Below are 17,278 nucleotides of genomic sequence, written 5' to 3' on the forward strand. Positions count from 1 at the left end.
GCTCACTGCCGTATGGCCACACGATCAGCGAGGGCTGCATCTCCTGGGCACCCTGCAGCACCTGCAGACCAGGCACCACACACAGCTCGGGCTGGAGTTAGTGTCCAGGGCCCCCAAGGGGTGGCATGACCCTCCTGCCTGTGGCAGAAGGAAGTGCCCCGAGTCATGCAGGAGCCCCACCAGGCCCCGCTACTACAAACGTGACATTGGCTGGGTGAGAGGGACACAGGCTCCTCTTGGGAACATGGAAGGAGGTGTCCAAGTAAGCAGGGAGAGCACAGTGCAGGAGGCAGATATTTATTGGTGTAGAGAGGAGGGGAGCACGGGTTAACAAACACTGCAGAGGTGACCACAGCACAAACTGGGACGGAGCCGCTCTCCATCCATCCCTCCCAGCACATGTTTCCCACCAGCAAGGTTTCTCCAGTGCCACACCACCATGGGGCACCTCCCAGACCTCGAGCACAAGTGGGAGCTTGCCTGGACACAGAGCAGCACGGAGCAGGGCTGCCATGCCATGCCCAGGGCTTGGCTCCCCCTCCCTAACCACAGAGGGGCATGGGACATTTCTGCCACCAGCTGCCCTCCACACTCATCAGGGTGACCAAGCAGAGCCAGACCAGAGGGCTGCCCTGCCCAGCTGTGCCCCATACAGCTCCACAGCAGCGCCAGCCTGGATACCCCATGCAGGGGAGGAGGCTGTACCAGCCTGGATGTCTGCCCCCAGGCGGTGCAGGGGTCCAGCACCATCCCCAGAGCCAAAAGGAACCCCCACTCTTGCACGACAGTGACAGTAAGCTCCAAGCCCTGGGGTTTCAGGGGAGGAAGGAGCTCAGGCTGCTTATGGAGCCCTTTCAAACCGCAGGGCCAGGAGGGAGACGGATGAGAGCTGCTTCCGAGGACATGGCGAGGCCCCCACTAGTGCAAATGCTGGGGGAGGGGGGCAGCGCTCCGGGGTCTGACCTCCCCTTCCCACAGGCTCCGTCCCAGTCCTTGGCCAGGGCTGCTCAGTCTCTCCCAGGTCAGGGTTAGCTACAGGGGGATGCAGGGATTGCACAGCAGCATGGGCTACGCTACAAATTACACTGAAACTAAACCTCACAGGAACAACACTGACTAGGAGGGGTGCAGAGGAGCCCCGGCCATGGCAGACCTGGTGCGTTCCTCTGCGGCAGTGGGAACCCCTTGGAGACAGCAACCCCCCGGCTGGTGCTTGCTCTACGAGCACAAGCGCATACAGCGTATTAGTACAGTAGCACGGGGACTATCAGATACACAATAGGAGGTGTCCCTCCTGCTACACAGGGCCAAGCCTGTGCCACTGGTCCCTCCAGACGCCTCACAGCACACACAACTCAAACTTCAGCTCATGAATAATTTAACTAGTGACTGTACAGTTTCCTCATCTGAGCCAGTTCCACAGATGGGACATCCCTGGAGTCTGGGCAAGGGATAATTCAGGGAGTTAGGCAGGGGTCCCTCCAGACTCCAGGGGTGGGAGGGTCAGACAGGAACAGAGAGGGGTTAGAAGATGGGAATGTAGTTGTCAATCTTGGTCCTGTGCCGCTGGGCGATGCACTCTGCGATCCACACAATGTTGCGGCACTCCTGCTCCTTCAGCTTCACGAAGGCATAGAAGACGCCAAAGTGGAATTGGTTGAGGAAAGCCAGCTTGTTCAGCTTCACCTGGGGAGAGCCCAGAGGAGGACATGTCACTTGTCCACCTCAGATGGGAGGAGCTAGTGAAGGCAAGCACAGAGCAGCTTGGGGGGTGCCATGACTTCCCCAGCAGGCTGGAGAGCTCAGCACAGGTATCCTGCTCTGCACCCCTCTCGGTCCTCAGGGCAGCTCTGACATACAGCACGTGGCTCAGGACAAGCTCTGACACTTGAAAATCCTCCTTTCCCACATAATTACACCCTGGTTTTGCTATCGATGGACCAAATATCCATCAGCAGCCCCAAACGTGCCTCCCACACTGTTCTAATCTGTCTAGATGAGAACACGGACTGAGAGCACCACGCTGGGCCCCCATTCCCTCGCTGGAGCACCTTTTTCATTCCCCCAAATTCTGCACTGCTGACTGGGCAGCAGACAAGCTTGCTGCGACCCTGAGCTTTGCAAACGGCACAGGTAGGGAAAGGCCGAGAATTGTCTTGGGGCTCACTCACCTCATGCTCAAAGAACCTGTCTTCAAGCGTCTTGTCTCCAGGGTTGCTGCCAGCCCCTTCAAATAGCAGCTTGTACTCCTGCAGGAAGACATGACAAGAGGATATACCGAAACCCCAAAGCCCTCCAAGCTCAGCAGTGTTCCTGGGCCCCGTACATCAGACAGACACCCCAGCCACTATGGCAGGTCATGGCAGGGCACAGAGAAGACATGAGTCTGCCCTGTGCACACATTGATAACGGGATGCTGCTGAGGCTGCACTGCGCACACGCCAGGTGAAGGCAACCCCCAGAAAGGCAGAGAAAGCTTTTATTTCATCTGTGAGCTTGTCCAGCCAGAGATCCTACCCCTTCTCTGAAATGTGCAGTTCTCAAAACCCTATTGTCACTTTGAGCCTGCAGGGAGGATGCACCAGGTGCATCCTGTACATGGATCCCTCCATGTACAGACCCGAGTGTTTGGGACAGGCCCCTGTGCCCACAAACACTGGAACATGCCCTGGTTGCTTCGGCAAGGGGACACTGAGCTCTCTGACTCCAAACAGGCCCCCAGCCATGCGCAAGTGCAGCTTAAGGAACCCAGACACAGCCAAGCATGGCCTCCCAGGTCAGCGTCTCCCCTGCAACTGAACCAGAGCTCAGAGCAACCCGCTAGAGCTAGAGATGTGGCACACCACTTCTCACTGAAGACACGTCTCCCCCCTCAACCAGCCAAAGAGAGACTGTCACTGCTGCCACACTAATACCTCAAGGCTTTGGTGGCGAGGGCAGTCCCTGCAGCCTGGATCTGGTCTCCCTATTATCACTGCTACGACAGCCAGGACTAAAAAGCCAACCGCATCCCAGGCAAGCCAACTCCATCTTGGCTAAGCAGAGCACAGGACCAACAGTAGCAGCAGAAGACAGACGCCCCCCTCCCCAGGCTGTCAATCCACAAGTTCCCCCCGATCCCTGAGAAGCTCTGATCCAGAGCTTGCATGAGTCCCCACGGCCCTCACCCCAAAACACTCACAGGGTAGTAGTCAGCAACATTTTTGACTTGTTCGTAGTCATCTGCTCTGGCCAGCTGAGCCAGGCCCTCAGGGTAGAGCTTGCCACAGTGCGGGAACAGCTTTGCTCGGTCCTCCTTGGACAGCTCAGTACCAAATGAGTTAATGGTGATAATGAAGGCCCTCCGGTCAGCTTCAAACTGCAGGAAGAGAGCGGTTCACTTTGGGATGCAGCATCTTTGCCAGAGGCCAGCAGATACCAACACTGCTCTGAACAGAGCCACATCAGAGGGCAGCATGCGCAAGCTGCTTGGGACGCATACAGCTATCCAGTGCTCAGACAAGGCTGGCTACATGTGCAGGCTCCCAGTACATCCAGTAGCTGACGACTAGGGAAATGTGAGGAAATCCCCACAGGCACAAGCCAAACCACTGAGCAGGACCCTGCTCAGGTCAAGAAGTCTCTCTCACCTACTGCCCCTGAGCCCTTCACATCCCACAGCTTGCCCTGGCATGGAGACAGGCCGGGCACCAAACAGTTCTGCTTGTTTCCCCTGCTCGTTATCCAAGTGAGAGGATGAAGATGTTGCCATGCAGGCAACAGATGTGTTAGCACTTGGCAAGATTAGGACTGGGGAACCAAAGCTGTCCAAAGTAACGTGCAGGCACAAGGACTGCCAGTGAGCAGACAAGAGTCTGCACAGGGATGCTGAAGAAGATCTTGAGCATCCTTAATGCTGGCAGGCAAGCTGGGCCTGAGCACAGAGCAACAAACATCACTGCAATACCATCCAGCTATGGGGGTTCCAGACCTACCTCCAGGATTGGGCACATGGCATCTGCCGTGGTACCTCCCAGCACCTTGCAGAATTTGTAGAAGGACTCCAGGTAAGCCTGGAAGAGAGAGGGCAGATGAGCACTCTTCTACATGGATTCATCTACTGCCCCACAAGGCCATTTAGTAGGAGACAGACAGCAAGCAGGGATGCTCCCAGACGCTTTATAACACAACACAGGCACTCTCACCACAAGTGAGCTTGGACGCCAAGCCCACACAAGGGACAGTGCTTCCCTAGGAGCTGGAGACATGAAGGGTTGTGGTTGGGTTTGTTCAAGTGACTGTATGAGTTACTGCACACAAGATCCCCAGGCAGCAAGGACAGAGTCTATTTTGCTCCTCTGAGTCGTCTAACTCCAAAGCATTTACTGAAGTCTCACATGGTTTCCTGACCCCGCTCTGGCCTCCACAAACATGCCAAGCCACACAACCATAGCTGTAAGACCTACGCTCCGAAAGTACCGCTGTGTAAGCAGACTCAAAAGATGAGACAGGACATCTGTGAAGTAAACCAGCCACTCTCTGTAATTCTCTTTTTTACACTGCAGTCGCTTGGTCTCCATCCTAACTGGAGCACTGCAGAAAACACATCAGGCTAAGCACAGCTACGCTTCCTCCAGGAAACGTAATCCTTTGTCAAGATGTTCCGTAATCCAGCTGGAAGATGACTGTATCTCCCAGGGGGAGGCCCATGAAGGCAGTGCATGGCTAAAAGTGCTGTTCAGCAAAAACTTTTTCAGAAGGAGCCATCATGTGATAAAAATACCTCCCTGCACAGAGCGCTGCAACCAGAATCAGTTAAAAGGGATGGAATAAAGCAATGCCGAGACATCACAAATCTCTGCTTTGTCACAACAGCTCCAGGACTAAAGATGGACCAAGAATGCACGTGCTGGACACCCTCAGCCTCTGCACTAGGAAAGTACCTGGATTACTGTGCTCTGTAAATATTTGTTACCACACAGTACAAGGGGACACTGCTGGGTGAGCATTACACATCAAAGAAACATCGGCTCCAGCACTTGCCACTGCTCAAGTGGAGGAGGGCACAGGGCATCAGCCTGCAGAGTTACCACAGGAACAAGGACACGGATAACGGACTTTGCTTGAGGCTGACAGAAGAGGGAACCCGGATAAGAGGTTGGGGTCACTACCTCTGCCCTTCTCAGAGTTCACACACAAACTTCAGGCTGTAGAAGCAAAAATAGGTGAAGTCAAATATCCAGCACTGAATGAGGATCCAGTACGGCAGATACCACGGAAGCACAGGCTGTAGAACAGCCCTGCTGGGTACCCTTCCTATGTACCCCTCCACAGATGACAGCAATTTACAGAAACTCTCCAGTGCCCTGAAACCCTTAGCCTGGAAATGGTGATGTCTTTGCACTTACCAATCCTTAATGGACTTTTACTTCCACGAACTCACTCATTTACCCTCTGCCTCTTGCTAGCCTCATTTGCCAGTCACCTCCAGCCTGAAGGGAGATCTGTGGCCTGTCCATCCCTCTTGACTTTTCTAACACTATCTGCGGTTACCACCACAGCTCTGACTCACTCCTCTTCCAGGTGAGGAATCCCAACTGTTTTTGTAGTTTCCCATACAGAAGTCATTGTACCCAAACCTTTAAATGTTTCCTCCTTAGAAACTTCTCCTGTTCTCCTGTTCATACTCAGAGATAAGAGAGGAGAGGAATGAAGGAGTGTTCAGAACAAATGCACTACAGATGTACGCTGCAGCACAGTGATACCTGTGCAGTTCTTTGCTTTTCTGCTCTTAGGAACAAACTGCCTTGTAGAGAGACACTTCCTTAGGTCAATCATAACCCAAGATTTCATTTAGTAGTAGAAAGGAACAAGGAGACCCTCACTGTACAAGCAGAGTGAGGATTACCTCCGTGCCTCTCCCATACATCACTCCACATTGATTTGTCTGCTATACTTTCTTGTCTAATCACAAAGCTCGTTCCTACAAGAAAGTCACCAGCAAAGGCCAACAGTCAGCCAGCTTCACTTCAATATATTCATTAAAGACATAGAAAAAAGGGAGTAAGCATTGAAGATAACAATGCCAGCACGCCTCCACTGCAGGGCTCTACTGCTGACCACCCTCTGTACTAAGAGATGATCGCTTACTTTTAACCTCTGCTCCCCATCTTAACCATATTTCCATTCAAGAACCTTCTCACTTGTCGTTGCTAACAAAAAGCCTTTGTAACTGCCTTCCTCCTGTGAATCCTGTTCAAACCTTCTGTCTACATGCCCTCAGGTTCCCTCAAAAAACCTCCAATAGGTCTGGGTCTTTCCCTTCCCATCCCAACTCCTCCCAGACACAGGCATCCATCCCAGGCACCCGCCTGCTGTGTTTCTCAGAGCAGCTCTGCGCGGATTTCAGACCTGATTTTATTTCCCTCATTTGCCTATGAAGACCATTTGCATCATATTATACATTTTCCAGTCCTTGGGGAAAGAAGTGGCTTCAAATGAGTCTGTAAGCAGCAGTTACCTTTTCCACCCTTGCATCCCCGTGATTTGTTACTGACGGAGCCCTTATGCTCCCTGAGGGCTGCCCTTTAGCAAGAGCCAGTCCCAGCACATGCCAAGAGATACCAGGCATCTACGCTTCAATTTGGGGGTAGGAACAGCAGAATGCAAAGCAGTATCAGGCCTCGAAAAGCAGATGGGAAAGGATGTGGCAGCTGGGACACAAGGAGAGAGCACCCCTCAACCTACTCACCCTGTGCTTACTCTGCTCCCTGGCCTTCCCCATCTCAACACAGAGGTCTGCCCCCTGCAAGGATGCAGGTATTTACGAGTAACAGGCATACCTCCCCCCATTACAGCAAAAAGACCAGTACATGCCAGAGGCCACAGGCAGCTGGGCATGACTGCTGACACGCAGCTCTTTCTCCCCTCCCTTTGCCTTCTTCCCTTCACGCCTGACCTGTTCTCTGCCTCTCCAAACGGGCCGCAGCTTCCTTGGGAAGCAGAGGTCACGCTGACTGCGGGTCGGCTGTGACCAGCCAAAACAAGGTTGGCAGATATGATCTGCATCCCACCCTTAATCCAGAGAGTCGAGATGGAGCGATAGCCACAGCCTGCACATAAACATTTGATACTGCCAGCTAAAACCAGAAGAGGCCTGCAGAGGCTCAGGACAAGGAGAAACTTAGCCCCTCCGCATCCCCATGCCTCCAGGACTCCTCCACCCCAGCTGCACCTTTTACATTGCTCTACCAAGAGCATCTAACCCCAACCCCAACCACTAAAGGCTCGAGCAGACTCTTGGAGGCTCTTCTGAAAGGGCTCGTGACAGAGAGCCAAGCCCATGGAAGTCCTTCAGTCAAGTTTAGATCAAGCCACTTTAGCCCTTTGAATGCAGTTAAAAACACACTTAAACTTGGTGTGGTTAAGAAGCAGCTTTCTGCCTGAGGAAGTTTATTCCAAGGCAGAACCTCTGCAAAATCTCTTTGCACAGACTCTTCGCAGCCTGACAGCTCCAAAAACCAAACCCACTCTGCCTAGCTCTGCTGCCCTGACTGCAGAGCTGGCTGACTGGGTGTCAGGCTCCAGCAAGAGCACTATCCTTACTTTCCAGTGGGTGTATCTAGTTCTTGGTCACATTCACTCTATTCCAGGGACGAAAATAGAGAGAAAGCAAATTTATTTTTATATCTACTCTAAGAGGAAAATACCCTCTCCTCTTTTGTTGAAGAAAGCCAGCCCAGGTCAGAGCTCCGGACTCAAGACAGAGCTTTTTAGTCATGCTAGGAATAAATCAGGAAGTTAACATCTCTTTCCCTTCCCAGAGACTTATTTACCTTATACAGTGTGTTTCGAATGATTTCGATGTTCATTTCATCCAGGTCCTGTTCATATATGCAGTCTTGGAAGAAAGCAGCTGAAACAGAGCCACAGAGTTAGCATTGCCCTAACCAGCCCCATGCCCAGCATTTTCCAGAGTCCTCAACAATACCACACAGAAGCACACCCTACATTGAGCTTGTCCCTCCTAGGCCTGGTCCTTATCTTCAGCAGCCACCAAACTGCCACGACTCAAAACCTCAGGCTCCACCACGGTTCCCCAGGCCATAATAACTTTGGGGGCTCTCACACCAGCCTATTCTCAGCAGAAATTCTCAGCTCTAGCCCCCAGCATCAGCGCCAGAGCAGCCTGTATTTAAAAATAAGCAAAACCCAAACTGTTCCCAGACACAGGCGCTCCGAGGTGACAAGACAGCTTCTGAGTTGCCTGCTACAGCATGGCAGCAGCGCTTGAGCATCTGCGAGACAGCAGCTAGCGAGTCCTGAGGAAGCTGGTGCTTCTCCCTCCTTCTCCAACATCTGAGTTGGATTAAGGAGGCATGGGGAGGCCACAGCTCCTACAGGCCATGGCACTCCATGGTTGGAGACAGGAGCTGTTTTCTCCTGGTCAGGTCTATCAGCCCCGTTTTCCACTTTTTCCGAGGCCTTTTATTTCTCCAGATGGAGGTAAGCAACAGGAGATGAGTCCTTTTTGATAGGATGCTCAGCCCTATGTACTTTGCCAGAGTACCTCTGGGAGGGAATTTTGAGAAGTTGTTGCCACCGAAAGAACACAGATTTCAGACCTCACACAGGGTACTTGCAAGCTGCAGGTAAAGATGAGTCTTGTACATCTAGTGTAATGTAAAGCTGTTGCACCACTCACTTGTTTGCAACCGCACAAGAAAACCCATTGACTTTTATGACTTTTTCAGCTCTCACTCAGCAACCGACTTTGCTGGATTTGCTACATAGAGAAATATGATCTTTCTCAGCTTATGCAGCCCAGCTGCAGGTAAAGGACGCTGCGCTCGTACTGAGAACTTACCGGTGCTCTGCTTTGTGCAACAAACCAGGTACGACGCAAGCTCACACCTCTGGTGTGCACCACTTATAGCACGAGCTCCCTGGCATGGAAAGCAGCCATGCTGTGGGTCTAGAGAGTCCTGAACTGGGGTTAAGCCCCACAGAGGTTTCTTTGCAACAGCAGAGACCAATGCCACGTAGCTGGAGGAGCACTGCTCCCTACGGTTGGCAAAAATGAAAATGGAGTGTGCCAGGACTGGTTTTCATTGCAGGACTCACTGGCTAGCCTCGATAGCTAAGCAGTGGCTACTTCAGAGTAGCAGAGGAATGAGGACACAGCTATTTCAGTTCTTGGCCCTCCAATATCCCAAATTAGGCTAACAGCAAGTCTTATTTTGCCCTGCTAACCTATGAAAGCCATTTGGGGTTAGGCATTCCTACCAAGCCACGTAGCTACTCAAGTACTTTTAGGAGATAGAGCTGCTGTTTCTTTGCGTGTGGTCACTGGAAGGAGCGCAAGTTAAACAACTGGAGCCTGCGTGCCTGCTTGTTTAGGCAACACAGCTACTCCCCACGTTCTCCTGCCGAAGAAATGCCACACTAGGTGGTACACAGGCTCAAGGGCATGGCCGGGACAAAGGTCTGAAGAAGAACTCAGCCTAGCAATGGCAGAAGCAGGCAAAGCTCACTCATATGGGCATTTTCACTCCATATACAGCTGGAAGCTTTAAGGTCTCTGAGAGTTGGTATCTTTGAAATGCTCAGTTCTGTCTTATTCCCAAAGTGGGAAGGTTCCCACTCACTGGAGGATTTTCTTCCCACACATCATCATCCCTACAGCAGGCTCAGCTGCATGCAGGAGCCTTGGCTCTCCTGCTGCTGTGTTGCCTTACCTTGCAACCCAGATCTCAAGACATGGTCTCCCTCCTTTGCTGGGCTCTAGCTGGCAAGTCATTTTTCCACAACAACTACTTCACTTGCCCCCTTATTAGACAGAGCATTTGCAAAAGCACTTTTGGTTCCAAAACCAACTATTTCTATCAATGACAATATGATGATTTAGAGCGTTTTGTTCTTTCTAGCAACCCCAAAAGCATGATTAATCACTGACTCAGGCGTATGTCATTACTTTTTTGCCCACAGATGCTAACCTAGAAAGTCTCCTGTGACTACCTCTCCTACTACTGCAAGAAGACAACCATATTTTCTTCAGAACCACTTCCTGCACCTTTTATCTTTAAAGAACATATTCGTCTGACTGTTCATAAGACATTTGGTTTCAGTGTCACCGGTCTCCTGGTCAAGGCTTGTAGACAGTATAACCCAGGACAGGATCCTGCTATGCAATCAGCTTAAAAAAAGCTTTTGGATATTGCTTTTTTTTTTTCCCCGCTGTTGTTCATCGGGGGGGTTTTTTTGGTATATAAAGAGCTTCCCTTGATCTAGAGCTAATTTTATCAATCCTAGAACAAGATTGGGCATGTGCAGATCTCTATAATTATCTACAAAAATCGCCTACAAGAAATTGCTTAATGGTCCAACTACAAGTGTTGGAAATTAAATGACTAATTCCAGCAGAGGATCTTCATTAAGGAAGCACACGTGCCATGAGTCCCATGACAATTATTAAAAAGATCACATTGTCTAAGACCTCTCAAACTTGCTCCTTCCTCCCTAGTTTCAGGCCACAATTGCCAGAAGAGCTGTTAAACGGACATACCTGGCAGATCAGATCTAATTGCACCTGAACTGTCACGACAGCTCAAAGCCTGACTCGCACAAACCAAATTCCCCAGTGATCTCCACTACCAGTGTGCTGGTTTGGACATTTAGTGAAGCATACAGAGAGCCAGCTGGTCCTCCAGACAAAAAGCTGGCAAAGGACAGGCACAAACCTGAACCCAAGCCCAGCCACCACAGGCAGCGCGGCCACAGCTGTGCATTACCCACCACTTTGTCTTTCTAGAGCACAATTTAGACTTGGTGGGAGCTAGTTAAACTGAGGGAGAAAGGGACATCTGCTCCACACACAGCTGAGAGGTATTTTGAAAGGCTTCACTCACCCAGGGGGGTGTCCACCAGGATTGCATTGTAGAGTTCCGCAGGTGTCTGAGCAATGTTCACGGCTTCCATCTGCTCAAAACTTCCCAGAGGATGACACTTGGGCACCAGTTCAGAGATGGAACGTTGGTGCAGGGTCCCAGTGATCAGCAGAATGACGTTGTCAATCATGTAACTGTACCTGGAGGCACGCAACAGGAAGCTTGTCACAATACAAATAATACAAAAACCGGCACCTGGCACCAGATGGGCACACATCTTCAGTCCCTGTAAACACCTCCAGAAAGACGCACCCTTCCCACAAAGAACCAGTCACTTCCTTAATGTCTCCTTATCATGTCAGCCTAGCAAAAGGGAGTCAAGCATAGTCTCAGGCTGTGACTTATGCTACAGCTCAACCACACCACGTGGGCATCTCCTACCTACCACTGAAGAGTCTTAGATTGGAAGGGATTTCTGGAGGTCTCCAGCCCTATGTCCTGCTCCAAGCATGGCCAGCTGAGGCTGCTCAAGGCAGCTGAACTCTGAATTATTTGCAAGGATGCATATCTCACAGCCCCCCTGGGGCTCTGCTCCAGCGTTTGACCGCACTCACAACAACGTCTTTTCCTAACAGCTACTCAGAATTTCCCTCGTGGCCATTTCTCTACTGTCTCTCATCTTAACACCACAAACCTCCAAGAGGAGCTTGGCTCCAGATCCCCCACACCCTCCCACAGGAGGGAACAGTTAACTTTCCAGCATTCCCACCGCTCTCCTCACATTGCCATGCTCTGTACAGAGCCCATGCAAAAGCGCGCGTGGTAGGACACCAGGAAAGGGGAATCTGCAGATAGCCTGACTTGAGCTCAGCTTCATTGCATCAGCACTGCTCCATTTTGCCAAGAGTACAGAGAAAGGGTCACGTTTCCGCAGCCCTGCTCCCTTCCAAAAACAACAGGGTTGGGAGCTTTGGCACGACCTTCACAAAAACTGCACACAAGCTTTTTCACACCTCTGTCATCAAAAGCTACGCACTCTTTTGCATTAGCCCATGTTAGGATGTCCCTAAACAAGTCCCCAGCTTAAGTGACACAGGATTAGCAAATTCAGTCTTTGGCACTGCAGTAATGGGATGTTCAGTCTGGAACCACAGCACTCAGCACAAGTTCCACCAACACAAGCCCTTTGTGGTCCTTTTCTCCAGTACGTCCATGTTTCTCTTGCAATGAGGAGCCCAGAACCGGGCACAGTACTGTAGGTGAGGCCTCACCAGCGCTGAGCAGCAGGAGAGGATCGCTTCCCAGTCCAGCCAGAGACACAGCTGGCCTGAAGACTGGGAATACAAGAAAGGCCTTCTTCAAGTAGAAGGTCCAAGCAAGGGATCAAGGCATCATGTAAATGCAAGGAGCTGAGAGGAAAAGCGTCCCCAGCAAGAACAGGAGTGGTGCCCTAGGCACCTTCACCACGAGTTGAGTCACAAGCCAAGTCACAAGCCAACAAAGCTGAAAACCTGAAAAACATCAAGCGAGATGAGGGTTGGGTTTTTTTTCAGTCAGCAGAAGATGCCTTTGCGATGTCCCTCACCAGCACAGGGAAGGGGCACAGATGATTTTACGCTCCCTCCCTCTCACTGCTAGAGCTCTAACTCTAAAAAGTCAGATGATGGAAAAGAGCTGAAGAAGGTCCTCCTTGGCAAGAGCCACTGCAAAACAAACGGGATCAGGCCTGAACTAGAACAGCAGAAGGATCTGCGCACATCCAGAGTTGGAGCGCTGTTGAGGTTCAGGCTTCCCACGTGTACTTGGGTACTGAAGAAAGGGGACTTAAGGCCAGCACACCGGGACTGGGGCAAGGGCAGAAACGGAAAGGACCTGCACATGTTTATCACAGAATCATAGTTTGTCAGGCATTAGGATGCTGCCGGTCTTTATATTTCCGAGCTAACAAGGAGGACATAGTGCAGCCCTGTTTCCCTTTGAACCACATCAAAGGCAGGTAAGCAGAGCCGGTTAAAAGCAGATTTCAGTAGTTTTTATTAGACGGGCTTACTGCCCCTCAAATACACTCAAAGGGCACGTCCATGAACAAATCCACACCTTAGTTCCTCAAACAGGTGCTGCTTATTTCTCCACACTACAGGGCTGGGTAACACACCTCCTGGCCCATTATTTTTGCAGAGAGCCTTTCTGAGTCTGCAGCCTACCTTTCCAGGGACGTTCAATCTAGAACCACGGCAATCAGCACAAGCTTCATGGACTAGGAAACCTCCTTTTGCCCTTTAATCCATCAAGTCATTATCCTGCCTTCTGTTTGTGCAGCTCTCACCATGGAGATGATTCCAATCTCCAGGACAGCAAGAAGGGCCTGTTTATGAGAACTGAGAGTAAGTCCCTTGCAGTAAGCAGCTGGTTCCTGGTAAACACAAGCATCTGCACCCTCACACAGGTGCATCTCCATGAGGTGTGCCAGACCAAGGATACAGCGGATCATTTCCCAGCTCCACCATCTGCCCTCAAACATGCAAGTTTGCTTAGTGCAACACGGTGGCTTTCAGGAAAGACCATAGGCAGGATTACTCTCATCAAAGCAAGGCAAGAACATAAGACCAGACCAAATTTGTTTCTTCAACTCAGTCTACACTGAAGGAACAGCCAAGGAAACACAGTCATTGCACACCTCTTTCCTATTCCCAGCTCACCACGGATCTTGCTCTCTGCAAGATATTTGCAGCTTGCAAGGAGCCCAGCCAAAGTCAACCGTACAAGAGGAACTGAGGGAAAGTGCCTGGAGCCCTTTTTGTTCGCAGGTCTTCATCAGAGCAGCTTAGCTCCTGGCTTACTGGAGTCACACTGAGCTCACCCATAATCAGCATGAAAGCCACAGCCACGTTTGGGGAGAGCAGCTCAAGCCTGACCCTCTTCACGCGGTGGTCCCTGTCTTTAATCCAGCTGCCTTTTGCTGCCAGAGCGCAAAGCATGGCTCTCCCCATTTCATTTATACCCCTTAACTTGCTTGCTTCCTCATCCTTCAGGGAAGCCTGGGGAAATGCACAATCTATAGACCAAATGCCAAGGCCTCTAAGGACACCCAGCAGCAGCTTTTTGAAAGAGTACTTTACCTATTGAGACTACATAAATCTTGCTGTCAGAGGATTCATCCCTGCAGGAGGAGGCGTTACCACATGCAAGGCAGAGGGGAAATTTCTTAATTCAAATTTCCACCGTGACAGCATTTCAAACCTTTAAGATAACAAGAGAGCTGGAGCAGGACAAAGGTCTTCTTGTGCCTGCCAAGGGCCGGCAGACACCAGCACCACTACCTAATCTTTCCTGATAGCTCCCGTTTCTTTCCAGCAAGGCCGGACCACACTAATTCACATTCAGTCCCTGCTTCATCCCAGCAAAACCAGTCACAGCTTAGTCAATCATGACTATGAGGCAAGTCCTCTAGTGCCAGGGCAGCTGGAAACGTCCCTTTTCATCTCTGGAAGGGGCAACGCTTGCTTTCCTGTGCCAGGTCCCAACACGAATGCATCTGCCTCCATTAGCACAGCTGTACTAAGACCGTAGCAGAGGTCCCGGCTAAGCTGGCATTTCCTCCCAGGCCCAACAGATTAGATTTATTACGGTGGCAGCAGTTTTCCTAGGGATCTCTGACTACTTGTTTAATAGAGCGGCTTTTGTCATCATCCTCCCTATCTCCTGTTCGGTTCTGACTGGCTTCAAACGTTCCAGCTTTCACGGTTAATGCATGCTCAGACCCCTCCAAGAGCATTTTAACCTTCACTAGCTCTTGGTGCAGCTAGTACAATGACCAGACTATGGAACACATCAGAAAACGAGAGTAGATGGTCACCCGCAACACCATGAAGTCTTACCGCAGCCCACTTGGCGTGGAAAAGAGTTTGGGACGTAGGATGGTCAGGTGGGACACTGGAGACAGGTAGAAGGTCTGACGAGCCTCTGCACTAGCTCAATGGGAACACTCAGTAGGAGTTCAGAGGAGAAACCACTACATGGAGGCTCTACACAAGCTATAGCCAGTGACAGGGGGTGGCAGGCCTTTAATTAAGTGTTAAACCAGCATCTGATCTCAAGGCCCCAACCTTGCCTCCACAAAGACTGTAGCAAACCCCTCGTGGGCAAGAACGTGTTTTACACTCCTGCTTCAAGCCGTATCTGCCCACAGAGAGATGGACACAAAAAGAGTGCGCGTTCAGCCAGAGTTTCAGGTGCGCAGCTACGCCCTGCCTCGCTCTTCCTGTCACCCACTGAACAGAGGTGTGGTATATTCCAGAAATTCACATTCACAGAAATACAATTGCAGTTGATACTGAGAAGCGTCAGTAACGTCTCACAGAACAGGAGAATTTCTTATTAAGAGACAGGAAAGAGTCGGCAAGCATAGAAATATCACCCACAGGAGACAAATGTCGGCTTACGGCTTCCTGAAGTCCAAGACAACCAGGGCCAGTATCTTCACCCCTCCAGCAACAACCAGTTCAGCACAATACACTGGGCAACACTCACATAACGAGAACAAAGCCAGGCTAGAATATACCTAGAGAAGCCCAACGGTGTGTGTGGTGGGGAAATGTTTCTTCCAGCAGCAGCAGGTCAGAGAAATCATTCCCACTGCTGGTTTTGGGAGGTAGTCTCAGATAGGCACAAAGGAGATCTCACCAAGAAAACAGGAGAGACAGGCCCCAGAAGCTAAATTTTGGGATAGTCATCTGTGGATAACTACCAAGCAGAATCCAGGAGGAAGAAATCACACATGCAAGAGCCATGTACAAGTACTTTGACAATCATAGAATGGTTTAGGTTGGAAAGGACCTTAAAAGATCACCTAGTTCCACCCCCCGCCCTGGGCAGGGACACCTCCCACCATACCACGTTGCTCCAAGCCCGGTCCAGCCTGGCCTTGAACACCTCCAGGGAGGGGGCAGCCACAGCTTCTCTGGGCAACCTGGGCCAGGGGCTCACCACCCTCACAGCAAACAATTTCTTCCCAATATCTCATCTAAATCTCCCCTCTTCCAGTTTGAAGCCATCACCCCTCATCCTATCACTCCATGCCCTTGTAAAAAGTCCCTCCCCAGCTTTCTTGTAGGCCCCCTTCAGATACTGGAAAGCTGCTACAAGGTCTCCCCGGAGCCTTCTCTTCTCCAGGCGGAACCCCCCCAGCTCTCTGAGCCTGTCCTCCCAGCAGAGGGGCTCCAGCCCTCAGAGCATACAATGTATGTCTTCCTCCTTTTGGAGTTACTTAAGTACAGCCACAGATAAATGAGATACGCAAGAAAGATTGCAATGGGAAGGGCTTTTTAGCAGGGGAGCAGAGCACAATGCATAAAAGCTCATCACATGGGGAGTTTACAACTTGGCCTGGAGGCATTCAGGCATGGCCCGGCAAGGCAGCGACCCCAAGACAGTTAGGGCTTCTCCCTCCCCCATTTACTAATCTAATCTAATCATAAAGAGTCATTGTCCTATGGCAGATAGGTTGGGTTTTTATTGCTTTCTGCTCCAGGATACTAAAGAAACCGTAAACAATACTGCAAGTGGTCACAAAGCATGACTAATGACGGAACATTGCATGACCTGCGTTTCTCAGGGATCCTCTGAAAGCCTTGCCAAACTGTAGCTTAACAGCTGCTCTGCGAGGGGCCGTGAGGACAGCAGAGGCAAGCAGCAGCAGGCTGATGCACAACTGCAGAGCAAGGAAAAACCGGGCTGCGGCTCAGAGTTATTGCTGGGATGGGTTAAGGTATTGCATTGCTCAGGCAACTTTAATGCTTTCCAAAACCAGCATTAGACTTTAACACAGACTAATGCTAGCAAGGCAAAAGTCACTATGCGATCACATTGGGCAGCTACTCAGATTACTGTAGAAGCATGTGTTTATTTTGGGATGAAAAAGGGAAATCTCCAGCGGGATCAGAGCAGTGCTCTGAACTCGGCATGAATTCTAGAGACAGCTTTAAATGATGATGAAGTTGTTTTGACTATAGTCACTTTAGCATCTAGTGCTTCCCTTGAGCAGCTCATCCAGTTCATGTATTCACAGGCTGGGGGGGAAGTAACCTAAGGAAAAAGTTTCGGGCTGGTTGTACTGCTGCATCCTTGGGTTTGTGGATAATACACAGACCCTTCTCTATATCCCACCAAGTTTGAGACCTGAGCAAATATGCTGGGACGCAGAGCTACTTGTCACACCTCTCTCAAGCTCCGAATGTAAGCAGTCATGGGGGAAAGCAACGCACAGACTTCAAAGCACCAAAGAACAGTAGCTGATGCTAAGAATAGTGCTGACAGCCGAGATGCTTGTATCTGGAGTGTCATTTTAAGTAAATAACTGCACAGCTGTCCTGAACCGGAAAGGAGAGGGATGCTGCACATCCGGAAGACCTCAG

At 50.7% G+C, this 17,278-nt stretch overlaps 1 protein-coding gene across 1 annotated transcript in view; it reads right to left on the reverse strand.

Moving 5' to 3' along the window:
- Nucleotides 1-281: 281 nt before the first annotated feature.
- Nucleotides 282-17,278, reverse strand: part of ATP6V0D1 (ATPase H+ transporting V0 subunit d1) — a 37,341-nt gene continuing 20,344 nt past the window's right edge. Inside the window, exons 3-8 of the mRNA XM_063334108.1 lie at nucleotides 10,887-11,065; nucleotides 7,815-7,894; nucleotides 3,975-4,052; nucleotides 3,182-3,358; nucleotides 2,172-2,249; nucleotides 282-1,686 (exon numbers count right to left, since the gene is read on the reverse strand). Coding sequence (XP_063190178.1) covers nucleotides 1,525-1,686; nucleotides 2,172-2,249; nucleotides 3,182-3,358; nucleotides 3,975-4,052; nucleotides 7,815-7,894; nucleotides 10,887-11,065 — 754 coding nt within the window. The 3' untranslated portion in view covers nucleotides 282-1,524. The remainder of the gene's footprint in view (nucleotides 1,687-2,171; nucleotides 2,250-3,181; nucleotides 3,359-3,974; nucleotides 4,053-7,814; nucleotides 7,895-10,886; nucleotides 11,066-17,278) is intronic.

Source organism: Chroicocephalus ridibundus, chromosome 4 (assembly GCF_963924245.1).
Source record: "Chroicocephalus ridibundus chromosome 4, bChrRid1.1, whole genome shotgun sequence".
Lineage (NCBI taxonomy): Eukaryota > Metazoa > Chordata > Aves > Charadriiformes > Laridae > Chroicocephalus > Chroicocephalus ridibundus.